The sequence below is a fragment of the Micropterus dolomieu genome, linkage group LG03 (assembly GCF_021292245.1).
Source record: "Micropterus dolomieu isolate WLL.071019.BEF.003 ecotype Adirondacks linkage group LG03, ASM2129224v1, whole genome shotgun sequence".
NCBI classification, from domain to species: domain Eukaryota; kingdom Metazoa; phylum Chordata; class Actinopteri; order Centrarchiformes; family Centrarchidae; genus Micropterus; species Micropterus dolomieu.
In genome coordinates, this window is record NC_060152.1 from 29,199,857 (window position 1) to 29,218,076 (window position 18,220).

The 18,220-nt window shown below is 40.9% G+C and overlaps 1 protein-coding gene across 6 annotated transcripts in view; it reads left to right on the forward strand.

Annotated features, from left to right (window-relative positions):
• The window catches only part of oxr1a (oxidation resistance 1a), a 172,728-nt gene that overhangs the window by 123,536 nt on the left and 30,972 nt on the right, over positions 1-18,220 (forward strand). For all 6 annotated transcript variants that reach the window (XM_046044263.1, XM_046044262.1, XM_046044267.1 and 3 more), the window contains 2 exons: positions 12,532-12,639; positions 13,893-14,006. In XM_046044263.1, coding sequence (XP_045900219.1) covers positions 12,532-12,639; positions 13,893-14,006 — 222 coding nt within the window. The remainder of the gene's footprint in view (positions 1-12,531; positions 12,640-13,892; positions 14,007-18,220) is intronic.

Genomic DNA, 18,220 nt, shown 5'->3' on the forward strand with positions numbered 1-18,220 from the left:
GGGAAAGGGCGGGGGGGGGGGGGGGGGGGGGGGGGGGGGGGGGGGGGGGAGGGAGAACAGGGTTCGTGGTCTCTCACTGACATTCCAGTCTGTTCTCCCAAACTCCTCTTCTCGTTCATTCTTTTTGGCAATTCACCATCGGGTTTCTCCGGCTGGCACTCCCGGCTCCCGGAGCTGCTGTAGGTATCACTGTGAGTGGCTCTCTTTCCCCACCTCCAACACCTCAGCAACAACACAGACATCACCTCCACATCCACAGCTTCCCCAACCTGTCCGTCATCCAAGACATGCTGATTGACAAGGCTCTTGTTTATCTCGCTGTGGCTTGAAAACCCTAAACCACTACAACAAGATATTTGTCAGAGCCAATGTCATGGTCCTGATATGAGCAGAAGGGCCACAACGAGTCAGCAAGATGGACATAAATGCTGGCGTTAAAGAAAAATAGGGGACATTTTGTGTTTAGTTTGATTTTAAAAAAGAAAAAAAAGATCCAATCACACTGCATACTTATCCTTGTCAGCCATCACTCTCTCTTGCTCTCCTCCAACCATGCCGCCCCCCCCCTCCGCTCGCTTAAGGCAGGATAACAAAGCCTCCCCTACACTGTGACAGACACATGTTCGCCAGTGTCTCCCTGATTGGGAAGCGGCATTATCTTAAACTCATCTCTCGCGCCGGAGGTACGGCCAGCGATGTTTCCTTATTTCCCTTTCCCGTTTTTAATCTATTGCTCGGCGCCCACAGGAAAAAGGAGGTTTTCCTCTTATGTCGCCTTATCAACACAATCTCCCTCCCTCTCCCTCACCCCTCCACCTCACACACAGGCTTCTTTCTCTGCCCCCCTTTTTTACTTATTGAGAAATAAACCGAGCAGCTGCAACCCATCTGCCTAGACGCTGATAACGCCTGTCCATTCGGCTGACCTGCATCCAATTAAAAAAGTGTTTAAAGTCTGTGGGAACAACAGAGATAGATGAGGAGACAGAAAGATGCAGTCAGAGAAAGGCAAAGAGCAGCACAGAGGTGAGCCGCGCAGTGGGAGGGGGGGGCATTCTCTTCCCCACTGACAGGCCGAGAGGACGTCAAGTCAAAGTCAAACAAAATAAAGAACTGAAAGAGTGCAGGCCGTGCTTTATTATCTCCGATACACCAACTTTGTCACACCATGGTGCTCCAGTTGGGATGCTGTATTGGATTCGGCTGTTTTGACAAACACACCATTATGTAATGTATGTATTATTATGTTATAGGAATTACAGAAGGTTGAACCGGTAATTCGGTCTCTAAGCTGTAATGGACAGTTTGGGTAGTAATTCTGTTCACCTTAATTTTCTAATCCAAATATATAACCTGAGGGGTTTGTTTAAACCTGTCCAATCAGGGCATCATAGTGACCCAGGAATTTCTAAGAAGCTGACAACGTAATGACGACATCCCCAATTCTTTTTCCATCACTTCTCTACTGCTTGCTATCATATATATATATATATATATATATATATATATATATATATCATACAAATAGTCATATGTGCTCTGCAGAAATACAGTGGAATTGTTTTTCTTACCACTTCAGACGCCTTCTAGTAAAGCCCATCCGATCGGTGTGCTGATATTATTGGCCAATATGAGCTCATGCAAATATATCAGTGACAGCCTATAAATGAAAATTAAAAAAGAAATGGAGAAGACGGATCCCTGACCCCTGTTGGGACACACGTGTTTGGAACGCCACCAATCCACCACAACATATCAGATTTTAAAATCTTCAAAGATCTAAATCGGTATCTGTCTTAAAAATTCTGCATTGATCCGCTGAGTTCAGTGTCAGCATAACCAATATCAACCATGGCCAAAACTACAAAGAGAACATCTACTGTGCGAGAAACTGGATTGATTCTTTAATGTTGAGTCATGTTTAATGTTTTGGCCTGAACCTCCCATCCCACACTCTGTTTCAGTCTATTGCAGTGCTCTCAGCAGAACTGGCTCAGCAAAGCTCTCATTACATTTTGTATAATGACACTAGAGAGCAGTTTTTTAGGGGAAGGACTGTCTGCAAATATCTGTTTGAAGAATAAGTAAACAAGACCGCATATCTGAGCAAGCATTCGGTTCCAGCTCACTGTGCTTGACAGTTTCTGATACTTAGTGCTCCAGGCATGTTTCGGTCCATACCAAAAACATATTGAGGCTTTAATAACCAGCCAACAACATGTCTACTTCTGTTTTATAAACTACTCTACTGACTATGATCTACATGCAGATGGGTCACGATTCCACCAAATGTGAAGAATATAAAAGCTAATAATGACAGAGCCATGGTCTCTCAAATCACCAGTCTGCAGGTTGAATGGATTTCTGCTGGGCTGAGAGGAAGCACTGTGGGTATTAGTGGACTTGCGAACATTAGATGAGTCATACGCCGAGCGCCAGGTGTGTGTGTGAGCACAGAGAGATACACACATTGTCGGCAATCTTAACTCCTGACAATCAGTCACTCTGATTGCATTATTCACCGCTGGGTGGGAGAGGCAATCCCACTGTTTCAGCTCTTTCACAGCTCTCTGTCTGAGAGTAGGAGAACAGGTCATTGGATGATGGTTAAATGATGGGGATTGGAGGAGCGTGTGGATGGCAATGTTAAAGGGGATTGATAATGGGATAGAGGGGAATGCATGTGGAGAAGTTGGTAGCTTAATACGTAGCTGAATGGGTAGAAGAGCAGACTAATACATGATGTCCAGATGTCCACATCACACTTTTACCCTTTAATCAAAGCATTTTTAATTTCTATTGCACTTATCCCACCTACATGTTGGAGCCTGTGATTCTTGTTTAAAGTTATCCAAAGATATAAACTGGAGGGCTAAAATATTGTTGACATATTGTGCGAGGTGAACTTTCCAGTTCAATCAGTGCTCAGCCAGGGTTTGAGCCAGAGCCTGCCATTGTGACAGTAGCCCTTTAAAAACACAAAATATCCCTGTAATAGACCCTTGGCTAAGCCACGCCCCGAATACGCAGATGGCCAATCACAGCACAGTATAGGACTCGCTCCAACTGATGTCTGACACTTTCATGGCTGTGCTCCATTGACTCGTATGCAAAAGGAGTTGTTTTCTAGCCTTTTTTGCTTGGGTGTTCCTGGGACACCTGTAATAATTGCAATCACCACCCAGAGAGGTTGAAAGGAGAAGTACGATTTATTCTTTTTCCAAAACCTAAAACAAATCCAGAAAAATATAGGCTGTAGATTGTTCCTAATGTAATGTTATTTAGCTAACGCTAGCTAAATTACTACTGAATGTGACGTTATATAACTCTATTGTTCTGCTTTTTAATGATTGTAATAGTGAATATAGACCTACCAAGCTGTACAGGAACTGTGTTGATCCTTAATATTATTGTCGTCTTTCTCAATAGTGATGTAATGCGGTGGTTCACTTTTACACTGTAATCGGTAACTAAGGCTTTAGCTTCTGTCTTTTTTTTTTTTTCACGTCAGTTTGAGACAGCCTGAATACAACCTTCAAAAGCACAATGCAACTGCAAAACTGCCTGCTTCTTTCTGAGATTACTTTTTCCAAAAATTTGACAATATTTCTCCAGGGAATGAAGTTACAGACAGTGGCAGCGCCGTGATAAAAATCCAACAGGTCCGACAGTTTGTCGGACTTAGCAACAGTAACTAAAGGGGGCGTGGCTTAGCGAAGGGGCAATTAGCAAGCTTCTCGTTCTTCTAGCAAGCGGGCTAACTTTCAAAATAAATATTAATACAAACTACAAAATGACTTGACTGTTTTCTGGTAAAGCGTGCATCGCAATGCCAGAGTCAGTCTGTATGCTCTGCCAAAGATGTCTTTTAGGGAGGGAAATTCCACTCTATATTGTGTTGATATTTAAAAGTTTAGATTTTTTTGGTGTTCAAAAAGAACAACCGGCTCACTAAGCGATCGTGTGTTAGCTGCCTGTGCATGTCATTTTCCCCGTACGTGGTAACTAGATATCAGTCGAGGACTGTCAGCTGATACTAGTAGATATTAAACAATGCTCAAAATCACTTAAGTTATACTTTAAGTACGTCACAATTCAGGGTCCAAAATTGGCACCAGCCACCAGCCAAATGCTGGTAAAATATGCAAATGGTCTGTAGATTTACTTCATCACCTGCCAAAAAACAATGGTAATCTATTGAGTGGCTGGTAGACTTTGGGCATTTACTAGCCGTTGGCTGGTGGACAAAGTTAATTTTGCACCCTGCGTCACATTATATCACACCATTAGCTCAGCTTCCAAAAGTGAGGCTGAGAGTTGGCAACAGGATCAATTTAGATGAAATCTTCAGATTCATTGTCAGACGTGACTTACCAGTAGTGTGTCATTATTACCAAATAAATGGAAATAGTCATTTCTATAGTCATATGTAATCAAAAAGAAAGTTCTCATCATCTACGAAAGCCCTAAACGGCCATCGATTCAAATATTTTTTTTACTCCGTTTTCCCGTGATAACGGGATCATTTTCTCGTTATCTCGAGATAATGAACCATAGCTGAATACAGGGGTCGGACGGTGTGTTTCTTTATGATAATTTCGTGGCAACTTGCTGAGTCAGTAGTTAGCTCAGTTGGTAGTGCGCAGGACTTGCATCCCAAGGGTTGCAGGTTTGACCCCTGCTCTCTGCAAGTTTTTTATTCTTTTGTGTGTTTTTTAATCATTTATTCAGGGGAATCAGGGGAATCCAATCACACATTTCCCGACAGCTATTTCAAAGGTTCTGAAATAGCCGTCAGGAAATGTGTAGTTAAATGGATTCGTCACGTCGCACATATTTGTTGTTGGGTGTTTATCTTTGTTGTTGTATATTTTTATCTTGTCAGTTTATATATTTATATGTACACAATAATATCTTCCGTTGCGTTACTTCTGCACGGCACAGACCCAGAATAATGCACATGTATATATCTGCAACGTTGTTCTTCCATTCCATATTTATATATTTCTACATTTATTTATGTTGACTGTATGCTTGTCTACGTGTAGCACCTTATCACCACAGCAAATTCCTCGTATGTGTAAAACACTACTTGGCAATAAAGCTCCTTCTGATCTTCTGATCTGATCTTCTGGATGAATTTCCTCTGCCTGGGAATGGTGGGGAAAGGAAAAGTCCGTAGTTTGATGAATATGGACCAATTGCTGGGATGCGCACACTCCAGCACGTGCTTAATTGTGAGCATGTGAATCAGTCATCTTCATAACAACTTTGTTGGAGAGGAATATGAAAAACATTGTTGTTTTTAAAATTGGTCTTCCGTGACGATTGAATTCGCAATCTTAAGACTATGAGTCCTGTGCCTTACCAACTGAGCTATTCAGTGGCACTGAAACCACCTTGTAATTACCATTAAGAAACATTCTTGCCAAACTCGTTATGTCGAGATTACGAGTTATCACGGGAAAACGGAGTAAAATAAAGATATGAATCGACGGCCGCTTCCGTAATCATCTTTATATATTTTTAATGTTAATCTGTAGCACTCAGCAGGTGAACAGCTTTCATTGTAATGTTCCCCTGTCCCACCATGGATGAAGCAATAAAAAAGTTATAATGGGCTCATTTGGCTCCCTTCTAGACAATCCTGGCTCAAATACTGCCTGAGCTGTGGCATTTCTAAAACATAGTGAATCTCTTTTTGCTTTGCTGGTTCTTGCGTGTCATTAGGTCCCTGTATATGTGTTGGTAAATCAGTGGAACGGCTATCAAAACCTGAAGTAGGAGGCCTGAGCCCGGCACAGGGAGGGATCCATCAGAGCTTAAAAGTGAGACCGCAAACTTGGACTGTGTCTCCTGAAAAGGGACAGAATAATGTGACTTTCTCCCCTTTCACTTATAGAGGATCTAAATTTAGTTCTGCAAACGATCAGCAAGGTTGTACACACAATACACATACCATTAGGGTAGTAACGACAAAGTCGCCATGGCAACTGTCATGCTAAAGCTGGGCTTCATCCTTCATTATAAAATGAGGAGCGATAGCTGCTTTGATATGGCATTATGGGTGATGAAACCGTACACTGTTGAGTTTTATTTCCAGTTTAATGACGACGTAGTTGATGAATAATGTTGATTATGGTTCCTGTTTTTTTTAGTTTTTTTACTTGTGACTCATGGACCTAGTAGTTGTTGGCTGTCCAGCCAACTACTTGAATCTGTGCGTCCTCTCCTGTTCAACAAGGTGACCATTAGCTAGATGTCAGTCACTCTCAAGATGGCTGCCACGGCCTTGCTCTACCCTTCTGCTTGAAAGGACGTATGTCACCCTAACAAGAAGAAGCTTAATTATTCATCCCCAGTTTGAGATGAATAATGTGTATTATTGATCTGGAGGATAAGAAGATAGAGTTCCTGGCATTAGTGGCTATGATCCTGATTGGGATTACTCTGTATTTCTCTTCCTTTCACTCCCTTGTTCTGCTGTCAATGTGTCAATAACGGGTCTTTATCAGTGGGTCACATTTGCATGTGCCCTGTCCTCTGCCACTTTATTGAGTTAGAGATAGCTCCTCTTACAGTGAGATCACTGGCTGAAAATCTTAGGTTTGGTGGAGTCACATTTACATGTGTCATTTTAGTGGTCCCTTGGTGGTTCTGTGACGTATGAAGCTGCTAATATCTTGCCTGTGTTGATTCGTTAAGCTTAAAAGGCAGACTTGAGTCATATTATTAAACCACATTTGGTTCCAAGATCAGCCCACCATCTGGCCTTGCCAATGTTTACTTCATTTAACACCAAATTTTTTTTATCCATATTGATGGCTGAGCTACTGATACAAGAACTAACACGGCAGCTATTTGATACAAGAGCGCGCAGCTGTCATAGGTTAGGGCAAGCATTAAAATATCTAGTCTGTAGTGTAAAAACTAGAGGTTTCTTTGATATAAGCCAAGTATGTGCCCTTATATTGCAGAATGCTAAAGAAAACCATATAAAAACAGTGTTTTAGCAGCTGTAAATGTCCTGCAGACCTGAATGTCCTATAGGCTGGCTTTGTGCTGGGCAACAGAGGAGCTATAAAGCTAAAAATAAATAGTTCATGGATGAGACGGTAGCAAATAGCACCTAGGGAGAATCGATGCTCTCTGCTGAAGCCGCCTGGATGAAAGGCTCTGACACTGTAGGAGCCCTGGTGATTATTAACTCCTTATGCTTCTTACTTTAATACAAGAAGGACAGCGCCTGTTGTCACTTAAAACAAGACTTTGAGTTTTCTAACGGCAGCCATGTACCAAGGACGTCACAAAACAAACACAAATGCTGAACAGGGGATTGTAATTACATAATCACTGATGACACCCCACAGTAATAATTTTAACGGTTAGGCTATACTTTGAAGTTATTGTCCTGCTTTTTATGGCTGTGTTGTAAATACACGGTAAGTGCGTATTTGTGCGTATCATAGTGGAGACTCAGCCAATCTGGGTCTGATCTCTGTGACGCCTGTTGTCCCCTTTAAGATGGGATATTTATCAAGCTGACATGCTGCTGTTGTCTGAATTAGCAGTATGACTGTTTTTACAGAGCTGATGAGATAACAAATCATGAAGGACCTTGAAACTGTCATAAGATAAGAGCAGTTGTTAACGCCACAGTTATACGGAGATGGAACGCATACAGTACCTGTCACCACATCCTCCTTATGTATTTGGTTTTTTTTCTCTAGTTTTTCACCACACTGCCTGGATGTGGACTGCATTCGCTTGATCTGACTAGCTTAAATCCAAACAAATCCGAGATCAGTGTGTTGACACGCAAGCTAGTATCCCAGTTTTGATCTTGCTTGGGATATGACGTTTACATGCACCATAGAGAAACCTTGATTCTAAGAGTATGCAGGTACAGTATATGCACGTCTTTAAATCCTTAACATCTCAGTTACTCCATTCCTACATACAGTAAATTGAGTTTCCTCAGCAGTTTGGTTTCCTGGATTTGGCATCAATATGATCAACGGTAGTGGATTACGAGAACAATGTAGTTAATGCTTTGCATTACCATTATCAGACTGATAACTTGTAGTTGAGTTTGTAGACCATTACATCGTTTACATCCAAACTTTAGTTTAGGATTACTCTGCTCAACGCAACACATAACCACTATACTGGAAAAACCGGATCATAACGGGGATACTTCCATGCATGTAAATGGTGTACGTGTGGTTACATGAGCAGAGCTGTTGGAATTAAGTTGTTGATGGCAACCCTGGTGTGTTGAGCAATTTGTTAACCTCTGCACATAATATCATTTGGACAGGCGCTACCTAAAAAGTCGTTATGGGAAGGATTGCCTGGATTCCAGTTTGAAGGCCGGGGAAGAAAGAAGGAAGTTGTCAGCATTCATGATGTCAATCTGGCCAACAACACGATCAGTCAGATAGCATTATAAACTTTGTGTGTTCTAGTGGCTTGCAGTAAAACAGTGGCCATAGCACTCATGAAATGTGTATTCACTTTTACAACATGTAGTGCTGTGTGTCATTTGAAATGTTTAAGATAGTAGCTGAAAATGCCTGCGGTTGTGTCACTGAAAACACATCCTGAAAACTGAATTTGGCAGCTCTTTGCTTTGCTTTGTGTACTACATGTTCATCACAGGCAGACTAGAAGGGTTTGTGTTGCTTGTGATGAATGGCTTTACATTGCTAAAACAGGAATGAGTCCATGAGCTTTGTCCATGACTTCACTGCCTGGGTTGCTGTGCAACCTGCATTTAACTGAATCTCAATTTTGATGCAATTATTGAATTGATTGTGGCCTGATAAACAAACACTGAAAATTCTGAAATATAAAGGATGCCTTCTAATTTGATTCTACAAAATAAAATACAGTTTAATCTAGCTGGAGAACTTAATCATCTCAACAAACAGCTGTTATTGTGTTCTTGCTATACTTTTTTTAAATGTACATAATAATATTGTCAGTAGCGGTGTTTGGGGGGTAAAGGAAGTCTAAAGGTTCAATTTAAGCCCGAGACATCCATCTGCAGCCAGTTACTAGCCTACAATAGTCAATCTCCACCCATTCCTTCATCATCTGCAGTGCAGTTCTGCTCACCCTGAAACTACTACCTCAATCAGCCCTGCACAGCCTACCCACCCAATCCACGCTGCACAGTGCATCCCTGCTCTGCCTTGTTCATTGTTGTCCAAACAAAGTTGCTCTCATTGCTGAGTCAGGGAGACTGTAGCCCAGCACCGTGGCTGACCTCAGATCTGATTAGTTTGTTCCCCCAGAGTGTAGGACATCCAAACCCAGTGTAGCCAGCAATCTGGGCCTTAGTTTAGCACTTTTAGGCCAGATTTGTCCAACCAAAGTAAATTCAGCCTTTATGGTCCAGCCAAGATTATAGGGACAGGAAGAAATATGTAAGAAGTACCCTGTGATGACCGGACTGTTAATCAATAACAATGACACAACACTTATTTTGTCAACTGAGATTTCTCAATTTCCATTTGCCAGCTTTTTATTATTATATTGTTGTTTATATAAGAATACTCCTTCCCCCACTTTTTTAATTGCTTAACTGTGGAGGATGGTGCTTAAAGCAAGTGACCAGTATCACAAGACATTTCAGCTGCAAAAGCTAAACTGCTGTGCTCTCGAGCCAAAACGAGTGACACAGTAGTATTACTGTCACTGTGCTTTCATAGTGATTACTCTTTTACTTGCCGTTTCTGCTGGGTTTATGCCATCATTAGCTCACTTTGTATCATATGTATTTATTTTCAGTTACACCAAGAGGGTTTGCCAAGAGACACTGTATCAATGTTATTGTTATTTACCCTGGTTGCCTGTAGTGGTGTTGGCCATAGCCTCATTATGGATGTCTGCCTGAATCCATTCATTTTTAACCATTTGAAATAACCATGATCATTAATCAGTTAAATGACACCTATATTCATTATTAGAGGCATGAACAAACATTCTGCCAAGGAAAATATATACAGCCAAGATGTCTCCGACGTCTGAATGTCTAGTGTTCCTGCTTCTTGCTGGTAATGCGCTACCATCTCATATTTGATCGGCCGGGTTTTTCCCTCGACTGAGAGAAAATATACTACATATTTTATTTAAATTTGGACACTAATCACACGCTCACACATTTAAATTTTTGTGAGTGTCTGACTGAGGAACTGCACACGATGATTGTTTTATAGAAAAGTGTCACCTACCATTTTCCGTCCAATCTCATATATTTCACCACAAACCATTCCACAACCACATTGTCCCTGTTCCCAGCCATGACTCTCCAAAGACCCGCTCTATCCTCAGAAAATGCTCAAGCTAACAAGCGAAATAACACACTTGGAATATTTGTGCTTATGAGTGCCTGATTTGCTCGCCTTTCGGAGCCACAGACTGCTAAATCAAGTACACTGTGTATTTCAAATATTTGAAATGGGAATTCCTTAGAGCTCTGTCTCAAACCAAACCTTAGCCCGTGTACACTTCCTCTCTCTCTTTCTGAGTTTACTAAGGATTGTGTCTCATGAAATGCTAATGTAATACAGTGAAAGATGCAGTAGCTTCTAGTTTTTCACAATGACTCTCAGTTGCCACCTGGATACAAAACGGTCTGTTTTCGGAGCTTGAGTGCGCTGTGGCATGTACTGTGAAAACACTGGTTCCTAACAGCGCCTGAGTTTCTGTATTTTCTGCTTCTTCCCCTCGATGTTGTTGTGAGTTGACATATGATCATATGGTGCTGATCATGTCATGCGTGATGGCCTCACACACAATGATTCTGTGTTACTAATGTTCCAGCTTGTCTGTCTTGGTTCCCCTTATTCAACCTCCTGACTGTGCTGTGTCTTTCTCTGTCTGTCTGTTTGTGCAAGAATATCCTCCTGGAAACAATCTGTCATGTCAAGAATTTAGAGAAGCTGTCATTCCTTGGTGTTTTTGTAGGACTTTTTGTACACACACGCACAGAGAAAGCTGCACACACCTTGTATGCTGAGAGCCACCGAGGCAGTCCCATGACTGCTGCACCAAAACACACAGTGCCATTATCCTGTCCTAATTATACACAGCTCAGAGACAGCCCTGCCTGTCTGGTTTTCGGGGCTTCTCTCCCCTGAGCTCACTTTTTCCACTTATATCACATTTCTCACACATGCAGGCGCTTTCTGGCATGGTTGTCATCCTCATTTGGAAGGTAGAAATCCCCACTGTGCATGTTTGATGCTTAACTAGTTGAGACACGTGAATCACATCTCTGTTGTATGGATTTTAACTGGTGGAGACAAGCTAATGCACCTGTGTCACACTGCAGGGCGCAGCAGCTCAGCACAGGGTGTAGCCACAACAGCAGCCTCCGTGATGCGTTAAACCTCGACTAACATGAAGCACTGCCTCCTCCTCTGCTCGTTTGTACTCTTAATATGGTTCAGGATGATATGCTCTATCAATTTGAATTTAATGACTCCTTGCTCAATTGATTAGTCAGTTAATCAATTGACCAACCAACAAAAACGATCAGTTGTTATTGATTAAGCAAAAATGTCAAACAATGTTTGGTTTTAGCTCCTCATGTGTGGATTTGCTGCTTTTCTCTGTTTCGTATCATTTTAAACTATATAACTTTTGGCTAAAGAGCTGTTGGTCAAAATAATACTATTTGCTAAGCCCAACCCCCTTAGTTACCTCTCAATTTATTAGTAATTTAATTATTTTCTTTAGTAAATTAATTTCAGAAGTAAATGAAAAAAAGCTACGTCTTATTAAAGATATTACAACGGTCACTGGCAGATTTTATCAGCTATCACCAGCTAGCTAAATAAGCTAAAATTAGCTCCTTGATCTAGTTGAAATAGCTGTTTCCAGCTGACTTTTTAATGTTTCCTGACTTGTTTTAAATATTGATGGCTACATTCATGATATCGTGACTGAAGCTAGAGCTAACATCCCCCAGGCAAAAGGTCTGCATCCTCACCTGATGGTCCATGTAGAAGACACTTAGATAAAGAAACTGCACTGTTCCTGTATTGTGGTGTAGAGCTAGTTATTTCTAGTATTATTAGTATGACTTAGTAAAGCTTGTGCTTCATTCAAACATTTTTTAGCTACTTCACTTACATACATGGACAAGCAAGACAGGGGTTTGATTTATACTTTCTTTTCTTTACGTTACAAGAGAAAATGTTGTTACATGAGTGGTTCACAAGATAACAGAAGACTGGAGTTGGCATTCATGTCAGTTCATATTTCTGCCAGCAACATTGCTTCCCATGGGAAGAACAGCTGACAGCTTTCATTTGCATAACATCCCAAAATCTAACATGCAAAAATGAACCATTTAAAAAAAAAAAAAAAAAAAGATAATTGCACTGCTCTGTTTTTCAGCTCTTCCTCTCTCTGTCTCTCATAATCTGTGTCACATCTTTAAGTCTCGCCTGTTCATCTTTAAGGAAATGCCCTGCAGGAGTGTGATTTTGTGTCCTCTCTCTTGTTTCTGTGGTCCAGGTGGAATCGCGGGACACGTTGAACAGCATTGCGCTCAAGTTTGACACAACACCCAACGAACTGGTTCAGCTGAACAAGCTGTTCTCCAGAGCAGTGGTGCCTGGCCAGGTGTGAACCACAGTGCACGCCTTCACTGATATATTCAGCTACATCGCTTCATCACTATCCTACTGCAACCTCATGTCTACACAGCATCTCACCCACCGCTCGATCTCGTAATAGCTGTTTTTGACAATTCATAATGTACTCCCCGGGGTTTTCCTTGATCTTACACTCACTAAACATTTCTCTACAGTACATATGGGAATTTAGGTAGAGAAACTGGAAATAGAAGGGTTTTTTTGGGGAACATCACATGCTGCATGTCTTTATCCTCCTATTTCCTCTGACTTGCTGACTCACTGTTAGCCCTACTATCTGTTATCTGTATCCCCACTTAATTGCCTGCTAATTACAGTGTCACTTCTCCCATTAAGATGCAATTAATTGCAAAAGGCCTATTTTGTTTCTAAAATGGTATAATAATATGTGTGATGCTAAAATTGTCCCGAAGACACTTTTGTTCTGACAACATGACACAAACTGCCCATCTGTAGCTTGCTGAACACGCTGCCAGCCTCCCCGGCTTTTGTTTGTCTTTTCGTATTACAACGATAGACCCAAATTCTAAATTAGTTTTTTAATGGGGGAAAGTGACAAACATCCAAAATGATATTTTGTTCTAGACCTAGTTGACCATCGTTTCCCCTGTGCTTCCACGGCTGAAGCAGAGCTTGTACCACAGGAAAAAAACAGCTCATTTTTTTAACCCTAAGGTTGTAGTTAGATTGATATTTCATCTCCTACCTTTTTCCACAAGCCAATGTACAATCTAAAAACAAATCAATTCTTTAATATTTCCTTAAGCTTTTTTTCCCTGACAATAGAAATTGTTTCCTTCCAAATGTCAACCATGAATGTCCATACATGTATACAGGTACAAAGGTCAGATTTTAACAGCTAGTCATTCTCCATTTATATAATACACAACCGATGGAACTCAAACTGAAACTTAATGTAAGCATGGAAAAGTAATGCATTGCCTACATTGACTGTATGATTCTAACTACATGAAAACCATAATTCTGACACATTGATGTACCTTCACGACAATCACTTTCCCTTCCTCTGTTTATCCTTGTCAATAGCATGAGACTGTTCATGTGATTTTATGTTATCTGCCTTGTCAAACTTTTGTTTGGATTGTGTGTGTGTGTAAGAGATGCATTTTAATTTCTTCCTGTGTGTGCATGTGTGGTGTGCAATGTGTGTTTGCACAAAGGCGGTGCCTGTGTAAATACAGACATGGATTGTGTTTGCAGGTTCTGTACGTTCCTGATCCCGAGTACGTCTCCAGTGTCGGAAGCTCCCCTTCCCTCAGTCCCATCAGCCCCCTGTCTCCCACCTCCTCAGAAGCTGATTTAGAGAAGGTGACGGTATGTTGACCACACCTCTGAAGCACAATCTCACACACTCAGAAAATGTCCATCCATATTAACCTTACTATTGTGGTGCTATATTTGGATAGAATCAAGACCTGTGTGAAATATTTACCGATATAAATAGAATTTTGATCCAATATTTTTTTGCAATAGATGTTATCAGTCTTCAGAATCTTTTTTTGTTCCAGGCAACAGATGAGTAGAAGGAAACTGTGGAAAATTTTAACAGTTTGATGCTGAGCCATTGTTTAATTTTGGCAAAGATAGTTCACCATGATCAATACAGATGGTCAGACAAATACCAGAGGCTGCATACTACATTCAAGTGTTGTAATCTCTGTAAGTTACTCGTGAGGCAGGTGGCTTGTATCTGGTACCGACAATAGAAACTGTTAGACCCATAGGCACCTGATAACCATACACAGAGACTCACATACAGTATTGCCCACATTGTCTGTGCCTCTCTGTCACCACCATGTAAACACATTCACACACACACACACCATACACAAAAACACTGACTCAACCGCAACTGTTGCATTTCAAAGCTCCGTTCATTGTCAGCCTAAAGGTGAACATCAAGGACAGAAAAAAATGTGTGTGTGTGTGTGTGTGTATGTATATATATGTATATATAAATAAATATATATATATATATATATATATATATATAAAATAAAGTAATTTCCAAGGATGGGTCAGACTATAGAACCTGCCTTCTATTTTCCAAGGACAGGACAGGAAGTGATGTGTTTGTACTGTGTTTCACATACATTCAAGAGCAAGGACAAATTGTGTTGCGTCAAAATTATGGCTGTTTTTATTTTTATTTTATTCACTCTGTGATAGAGCACGGATTTCTTGTAGTCCAATAACCCACAGAACATGTAATCTCTCTCCGTTGGGCTTTTTTTACAGAGTTTAAGATTGCAGGGAACAGAGGTTTCATTTGGTTGAAATTTTGAGGAGGAGGACATAAAATCACATACAACTACAAAAATTCAACGACACAATAAAGTCCTTTGTTTTCCTTAATGCAAAGGCAGCAAGGATGCAGGAGTCTGAGCACAAAGAAGCACAAAGCATTAGCATAAAACATTCAAATGAATTATTACTAGAATGATAAGCTTAGACAAGTTTCCCAAATTCCCCGTAATAATGTGACTTTTTTGAAATAGCAGTTATTCCTTAAATTTGTAAAGGCACAGTATGTTGCCAATATGTGGTCTTGGTTTTAAACCTAACTCAACCTTGACTAATTTGCTCTTAGAGATCTGTAGTTTGTCTCTACTGTATGTGTTTTTCCCAGACTGAGTAGTCAAGTTATATCATGTTTGTTAGCTTTTCATGCCAAAAACCTGGTTCCGCTGTTCACTTTTCCTAGGGTCATCTCAGATCACTAACAAACGTCCTAGGTGAGTAATGCTACATCCACACTACTACGTTTTCAACTCTGAGCTTTTGCCACGTTTGCACCTCCCGTCCAGAATAAAACATTGAATTTGAATACCTAAAATGGAGAAGTTTGAAAACGCTGCTAGTAGATTGCCAGAGCAACTTGAAAAACAGATTGTGATCCTTTTCAGACGTGAAGCTGACATGTAAAATTGCCGTCTCATTTTAGGAACAAAGTGCATGTGTGAAATGGGAAAAACTGTCTCTGCTAATGCTTGGCCCTTAATTAGTATTCACAGCTCTGACAGACAGATTTTGGTTTGATTCGTTATTGTAGTATTTCTTTACAAGAAATGGATGGAAATACACGGCATCTGAACATTGTTAATTATTATTATTATATTATTATTATTATTATTATAATTGTTAATTTGGCCATGTGTATTTCACCTCCAAGTGGTTGGTTTAAGGGATCACGTTTTCAGTGTGTTTTGGTGCATGTAAACATTTTATGGTGATGAGTCTGGGTACATACTAAAGATAACATATACTGTGCAATAGCCCTTTAATTCCAGTGACACCATGTTGTTTTGTGATAAGGATTAGTCCTGCTCTTGATATATTTTCAAATCTACGTGACATGACGGCACATCTTTCCCATGTGTCCCTCTAAGCGTCACTGGTCACATAAGATAGAGACACAAGCTGGAGGTCTGAGGTATGTTGTTAGTGTCTGCAGTGACTTCAGGTCTGGTCCAGTCAGCCGTAGACAGCCGGTCCTCACAGCTGTAAGACCAGCAGCATGAGCCGTCTCCCTCAGGTGCTGTGTCTGCAGCATCTGAATGAGCCAATCACTAAGCACTGCAGGAAACCCAGTGGTCCCTTTAAGAAAAATGACTGACTGCAGGTCTCCATGGAAACGGACAACTTGTTTTGCCACTTTTGAGAAAGAAAAAAAAAAAGGATACTGCTGTCTCCATCGCTGTCGCTGCTGTTCCACTTGAGTTTAGACACCATCCAATCACAAGCGTTCCCCTTTTGTCTGCTCTCATCTCTGTCCGTCAATTTCTCCACGCTTGGCAAAAGAAAGGGGCCCGTTTATTTACTACTTATCTATTTAGGCCGTGCCTGTTCTCGCAGGCACGGCTCTCGGCGGGCGAGGATCAGAGAGCGGGACTGTGACTGCAGAGAAATTAAGCCTTTTAAAAGTGATGCCGTGTCTGATATTTGGAGCAACTAATGAACGGGGCAGCTCGCTCTCCCAGGCAAGCAGCCAGGCAGCAATTATTCCAGGCAGAGGAAGTGTGCTTGGAAGACAGAAGGGGGGGTTGACATTACCTCACCCGATGTGCCACTCTGTATGTGTTTGTGGAGGCGGTGTGTGTGTGTGTGTGTGTGTGTGTGTGTGTGTTTATTGGTCTGTGTTAAAGTGTGTGTCTGGATCTGTCAACTCTGTGTGTGCCTGCACACTCCTATCTCTCACACTAACGCACACACACACAGTAGTTATATTTCAGGAGGCAGTATCCAGGTGCCATTTGATTTTTTAAACTACAGAAAGGACCTTAATAACTCACCCTGCTTCTTTTTATTTTTTTCTCCAGAATCCCCGGCATCTTTTAATTACAAGCCTGTTTTGGTGCTCGGCATGCATGTCTCAATGAGGATGTTATCTAAATAAATGATTCTGGGAGTTGCATAGTAATAGCAATGCAAGCAGCGAATAGCTAGTATAACCCTGATGTGACGAGTGCTCTGAAGGGATACTACTTTCAGATGCTTTTCTTTTATAGTTTGATATAAAAAAGAGTCGAGTCAAGAGATGTTTGAAATGATGAGGTTTTCACTGCAGAACATTGCTAGCATATAATTTGTCTGGCTATTCATTTGCATCATAGCTGAAATCATATGTATTTTTATCACGTATTTTTATTGAAGCTTTGATGGTGTTTCAAAAACACAGACAATTATGAACCCACTAAAAGACACAGTAACATAGTGAAGAGTGTTCAAGCTGTCAAAAGAAACTAAAGTTTGTACATTTAGGAAAGAAAAAGGAACCTTTCTGCCCTACCCAGTAGCCACAGACTAGGGTGGTTTCAAAGACACTGTGGGCCCTCCTCAGACAAAGTTTCTGTTTTAAGACCAACAGTAAAAGTCTTTGTGGCACCCTGACATGCCAGAACGGATCATGTTAGGGTCTGGTTCTGGTACCACCTTAGGGTTAAATTTCTTCCCAGTAGTTAACAGCTTAGAAAGGGCATTAAAGCCACTCTTTGCAACTTCTGCTGAACGGAGACAACTGTGGCCACAAGTGGCAGTTTACAGAAATATGGTAAATGCTAAAAAGTAGCACAGTGTATAGAAGAGCCACAGAGTCAGAGATGTCAGTAACACAACAATACCTTAACTTAAATTCGGTCAAGCACATTTGTGTATAGATTGTCTAAGCCTCGGTGTCTTGAAATATTGTTTCACACCGGCCTTTTCCCCGTGCTTGCCTTACATGCCTCCCTGGAGTGTGAGTTTAAGTTTTTGGAGTTTAACATGTAATTCTTCAAGTTCTGAATGGAAAAAAATTGGGCAAGTACTGTTACATAATGTTTTACTTGAAGACAACTGGAAAAGATGAGTTTTAGGTCCATTTTTTCCCCTGTAGTTGCTGAACACAACTAAATGAATAGCCTTCAGTAAGAAAGTAGAGGGGAAAGAGGGGTTATTTGACATGAGGTGTCAAATCAAAAGTCTATAGAATCTCCTGTGAAATATGAATCACTCATATGCTTTGATGCACAACACTTCAGTTAGCAAGA